This window comes from Haematobia irritans, chromosome 5, assembly GCF_050003625.1.
Source record: "Haematobia irritans isolate KBUSLIRL chromosome 5, ASM5000362v1, whole genome shotgun sequence".
In the NCBI taxonomy this organism is placed as follows: domain Eukaryota; kingdom Metazoa; phylum Arthropoda; class Insecta; order Diptera; family Muscidae; genus Haematobia; species Haematobia irritans.
In genome coordinates this window covers 151,974,958-151,980,943 of record NC_134401.1, presented here as the reverse complement: position 1 = coordinate 151,980,943, position 5,986 = coordinate 151,974,958, and the positions used below count along the sequence as shown (strand labels likewise).

The following is a 5,986-nucleotide window of genomic DNA, read 5'->3' as shown; positions in this document are numbered from 1 at the left end:
TGGCAAAATTTTATTTATAGAAATTTTTGTCAACTTTTTATTTGTATAGAATCTTTTGTCAAATTTTTATTCCTATAGAAAATTTTGTAAAAACTTTATATCTTTAGAAAATTTTGTAAAAATTTTATTTCTATAGTAAATTTTGTCAAAATTTTATTTCTGCAGAATTTTTTTTTTTAATTTTATTTCTTTACACAATTTTGTAAAAAATTTTATTTCTTTACAACATTTTGTCAAAATTTTATTTCTGTAAACAATTTTGTCAACATTTTATTTCTATAAAAAAATTTGTCAAAATTTTATTTCTACAGAATATTTTGTCAAAATTCTGTTTCTATAGAAAATTTTTCAATATTTTGTTCCTATAGAAAAATTTTATTTCTGTAGAATATGTTGGCAAAATTTTATTTATAGAAAATTTTGTCAACTTTTTATTTGTATAGAATCTTTTGTCAAATTTTTATTCCTATAGAAAATTTTATTGGTATAGAAAATTTTGTAAAAACTTTATATCTATAGAAAATTTTGTAAAAATTTTATTTCTATAGAAAAGTTTGTCAAAATGTTATTTCTGCAGAACATTTTTTCAAAGTTTTATTTCTTTATACAATTTTGTAAAAAATATTATTTCTTTACAACATTTTATCAAAATTTTATTTCTATAAAAAATTTTGTCAACATTTTATTTCTGTTGAAAATGTTGTCAAAATTTTATTGCTATAGAAAATTTTTTCAAAATTTTATTTTTGTACAAAATGTTGTCAAAATTTTATTTCTGCACATAATGTTGCCAAAATTTTGTCAAAATTTTATTTCTATAGATAATTTTGTCAATATTTTATTCCTATAGAAAATTTTATTTCTATAGAAAATTCTGGCAAAATTTTATTTTGATAGAACATTTTGTCAAAATTTTATTTCTATAGTAAATTTTGTCAAAGTTTTTTTTTCTATAGAAAAATTTGTCTAAATTTTATTTCTATAGTAAATTTTGTCAAAATTGTATTTCTTTAGAAAATTTTGTCAAAATTTTGTTTGTTAGAAAATTTTCTTAAATTTTTTTTCTATTGAAAATTTTCTTAAAATTTTATTTCTATTGAAAATTTGGTCAAAATTTTATTTCTGGACAAAATGTTGCCAACATTTTATTTCTGGACAAAATCTTGTCAAAATTTTATTTGTTGACAAAATGTTCTAAATGTTTGTCAAAATTTTATTTCTGCAGAATTATTATTTCAAAATTTTATTTCTTTACACAATTTTGTAATAAATGTTATTTCTTTACAACATTTTGTCAAAATTTTATTTCTTTAAAAAATTTTGTCAACATTTTATTTCTATAAAAAATTTTGTCAAAATTTTATTTCTAACGAAAATTTGGTCAAAATTTTATTTCTGTACAAAATGTTGTCAAAATTTTATTTATTTACAAAATTTTGTCAAAATTTTATTTCTTTAGAAAATTTTGTCAACATTTTATTTCTATAGACAATTTTGTCAAAATTTTATTTCTTTACAAAATTTTGTCAAAATTTTAATTCTATAGAAAATTTTGTCAAAATTTTATTTCTATAGAAAATTTTGTCAAATTTTGATTTCTGTACAAAATGTTGTCAAAATTTTTTTCTTTACAAAATTTTATCAAAATTTTATTTCTTTAGAAAATTTTGTCAACATTTTATTTCTATAGAAAATTTTGTCAAAATTTTATTTCTTTACAACATTTTGTCAAAATTTTATTTCTTTACAACATTTTGTCAAAATTTTATTTCTATAGAAAATTTTGTCAATAATTTATTTCTATAGAAAATTTTGTCAAAATTGTATTTCTTTAGAAAATTTTGTCTAAATTTTATTTCTGTAGAAAATTTGTGGAGTATCTCAAAGGTGGAGAGGAATATTTCGAAAATTCTACCAAAGAACCAAACTATAAAAATTCTACGATTTTTGGTAGAATTCTACCAACTGCGGCCGTAACCTACAACATTACCAAGATATCACAACTTCACCTAAGCTAGTTTCACCCGATTGGCATGCCTCAAAACAAAAATTCTTTTGTAGATACATGTCCCGTTGGACGAGACATTGGTGTATTCGAAAATATTTATGGAAGTTTATTTTTATAAATAACTTCAAGCGAGATCATTCATGCCCTTGTTATTTATTATTTTTTCTCACTTTCTATATTTGTTAACACATTTTTCCGTTTATTTGATGCTGCTGTTGTATTTATTTACTTTCCGCTTCTGAAGTTCAAGACCATATCGAATGGATTATTGATTCTTAAGAAATGACATTGAGAGAATATCTGCGAATTACGTCTGTTTACACTTTCAGGCATAACGAACTCCCGTGCCAGCTTAACTCATCACTCCATAAATATTTTGTTTACAAAAGAAAGCATCATCGTCATCACCTTCATTAAATTGACTGATTACATGTATGGCAGTTGGACAGATGTATGATGAATCACATACATCCTAATTTTTATGACATTCGAATTTATTCAGATAGGAAGAAAGAATTAAACTGTAGTTGATTAAAATCTGTTTTAATTTTTTCTAATTTTTTTAGCAATAATAAGAAATAATATTAACCTGAATACCTTCTAGAGCAAAATGTTATTTTTGACTAGTGTTTAATTAAGGGGGAGACTCGGGGCGAAAGCTGCAAAGTGCTTGGTGGTTAGGAGGTGCTTTGACCGATGCCTTGAGGGGAAGTGGACTGTAATTGGTGATGGTCAAAGACGGCGAAGAACTTCAATGAAAAGAAGAGAGATCAATGCTGGAAACCCTTGCCAGACATAATATCTCACGCAAAAGATATTATGGGCAAATAAGTGGGAAATGAAAAGAGAGTGAGAATTAGGTTTGTGGTTGATTTATTGGGATGTTTTGTGTGCTCACCTAAGTAAGTCTTTGAACCAAGTGAGTGTTAAAAAATTCATGTACCATCCACGAAACATCTTATAAATATTTCAATAATTCACAATAGAGAACAGTGTTTTTACAACTATAAAATTCATGACAATTACTCAATTCAGTATCGTACAAATATTTATGACAAATAGTTTTTAAGTCTAAACTATTATGTTTAGACAACTAGAGAATATGAAAGATTATACCACATAAATGTTGTTTTGCTCGCCAAACATAAAATGTTTGTCGAAATCGGTACACAATGTCCGCGAAAATAACATGGTTGTGATGAACATGTTACATGTTCACTGTCCAAAAATAACATTTTTCTCTAGGAGATGATCATATTCCTCCTCTGGGTGGGAGGTAAAAACTGGGGGTTTACGAAACATAAACTCAACGAATGAAAAGCCCATATATTTAGGATTACTGACAAGATCGATAGAATGTAAATTTTTTGTTTTTCCATTGCGACAAAATGTTTTCATTTCCCAAAAAAATAAAAGTAAAAGCTCAGTTGAAAAAACGTGATGTGAAAAAATTCTCTCACTTCCTTAATATTTGAAATGTATAAAACCGAAATGGCTCCAAAGTTTATGATTCAGATAAGCAATAGCCGTCAATCTCTTAGCCCAATTGAAGAAAATCGCAATAAATTTAATTAAGTGTAATTTTTACAACATGCAGTTCTTGAAAATTTTAACGTTATTATGCATATTAGCGTTGGGAAAATCTCAATCCATAACAAGCACCAATGATTCCAATGATGATAAGCCAATGGAATACGAACATCGACCAAACGGATTATTGGATATTTCAAATGCTGGTGACTATCATGCAAATACTGCAGATCGTAAATCTCGATTTTTCTTCAATCCCTTCCATTATGGACCTTTGAATTGGGGCTATGGTTCTCCCTATGGATGGGGCTATAGACCATGGAAGGGCTATGGTTATAGATATCAGTATGGTCGCAGAATGGGTTATGGTGGCCGGAGGAGAGTAAGAAATTATGCTTGGATTTTTGGCTAATGATGAAGGGTGATGGAGTTCATACTTTTTCTTTAATTACGACATATATATGGTATTACAAAATTAATAAATCATATTTATAAATTAATAGTGCTTGATTTTATTTTTAATTTAATTTATTTTATTTTTAACATTCAAAGATATTTTGTATTCGAGAGAATAAAATGTCTGTTATAAAACGTATTTTAATTTCTTTGGGACAAGATATGTGAACAGGGGCACTTCCAAAGGAGAAGTTCTATAGCTATTGCTATGTTTTGTTTTGCCTCTATGATCTCCATGAGATTTCAGAAGTCAAATACTGAGGGTCAGTTTATATTGGGCTTGTATAAATTTTGAACCGATTGGACCGGATCGGAAAAAAAATTCATTTCCGCAGCATTTGAGTTCCGGAGCCTCTTAGTCAAATCTGGGAATGGGCTTACATAGGGCTACGAGGATTGCACATTTATATTTGGGGATTAGAGAACAAAAACAAAACTGCCGTAAGTTCGCCCAGGCCGAATCTTATGTACCCTCCACCATGGATTGCGTAGAAACTTCTACACCCAGAGAAGGAATATAATCACCTCAAAAATGTTTTAAGAGCAAAATGTTATTTTTGGGTGGTGACCATGTAGCATGGTTTTCGCAACCATGTTATTTTCTCGGAAATCATGTATCTGATTTCGGCAAGCAGGTTATATTTGACGAGAAAATAACATTTTAGTGACAAACATGTTACATGGTCACCATACAAAAATAACATTTTGCTCTTGAAACATGTTTGAGGTGATCATATTCCTTCTCTGCGTGTACGAAAGACTGTCATCCACAATCGAATGAATTTTTTTTACACAATCTTAAAACTTCTTAACATCGTTTTCTAAATTGTGAGTTAGTCCATACGTGGTAGAGAGTCAGAATTGAAATATGGGGGTCATTTATACGGGGGCTATATAAAATTATGAACTTGATATGGACCAATTTTTGTGTGATTGGAGATCGCTTTATCTGAGGGCTATATATAACTATAGACCGATATGGACCTAGTTAGACATGGTTGTTAACGGCCATATACTAGCACAATGTACCAAATTTCAACTGACTCGGATGAAATTTGCTCCCCCAAGAGGCTCCAAAACCAAATCTCGGGATCGGTTTATATGGGGGCTATATATGATTATGGACTGATATGGACCATTTAAGGCATGGCTGTTAAATATCATATACTACCATCACGTACCAAATTTAAACTAGATCGGATGAATTTTGCTTCTCCAAAAGGCACCGGAGGTCAAATCTGGGGATCGGTTTATATGGGGACTATATATAATTATGGACTGATATGAACCAATTCCTGCATGGTTGTTGGATACCATATACTGACATCACGTACCAAATTTCAACCGAATCGGATGAATTTTTCTCTTCCAAGGGGCTCCGGAGGTCAAATCTGGGGATCGGTTTATATGGGGGCTATATATAATTATGACCGATTTCGACCAATTTTTGCATGGTCATTAGAGACCATATACTTACACCATGTACCAAATTTCAGCCGGATCGGATGAAATTTGCTTCTCTTAGAGGCTCCGCAAGCCAAATCGGGGGATCGGTTTATATGGGGGCTATATATAATTATTAACCGATGTGGACCAATTTTTGTTTAGTTGTTGGAGACCATATACGAATACCATGTACCAAATTTCAGCCGGATCGGATGAAATCTGCTTCTCTTAGAGGCTTCGCAAGCCAAATCGGGGGATCGGTTTAAATGGGGGCTATATATAATTATTGACCGATGTGGACCAATTTTTGCATAGTTGTTAGAGACCATATACTAACACCATGTACCAAATTTCAGCCGGATCGAATGAAATGTTCGTCTCTTAGAGGCTCCGCAAGCCAAATTTGGGGATCGGTATATATGGGGGTTATACGTAAAAGTGAACCGATATTTGCAATACCATCTGACCTATATCAATAACAACTACTTGTGCCAAGTTTCAAGTCGATAGATTGTTTCGTTCGGAAGTTAGCGTGATTTCAACAAA

The 5,986-nt window shown here is 29.8% G+C and overlaps 1 protein-coding gene across 1 annotated transcript; it reads left to right on the top strand.

Moving 5' to 3' along the window:
• Positions 1-3,549: 3,549 nt before the first annotated feature.
• LOC142237482 (uncharacterized) lies at positions 3,550-4,015 on the top strand. The gene has a single exon (XM_075308815.1). The coding sequence runs from the start codon at positions 3,600-3,602 to the stop codon at positions 3,948-3,950; it is 351 nt and encodes a 116-aa protein (XP_075164930.1). The 5' UTR covers positions 3,550-3,599; the 3' UTR covers positions 3,951-4,015.
• The last annotated feature ends 1,971 nt before the right edge of the window (positions 4,016-5,986 follow it).

What these genes read in the sequence shown, in the direction of transcription:
- LOC142237482 (XM_075308815.1), top strand. Translation starts at nt 3,600, where the DNA reads ATGCAGTTCTTGAAAATTTTAACGTTATTATGCATATTAGCGTTGGGA.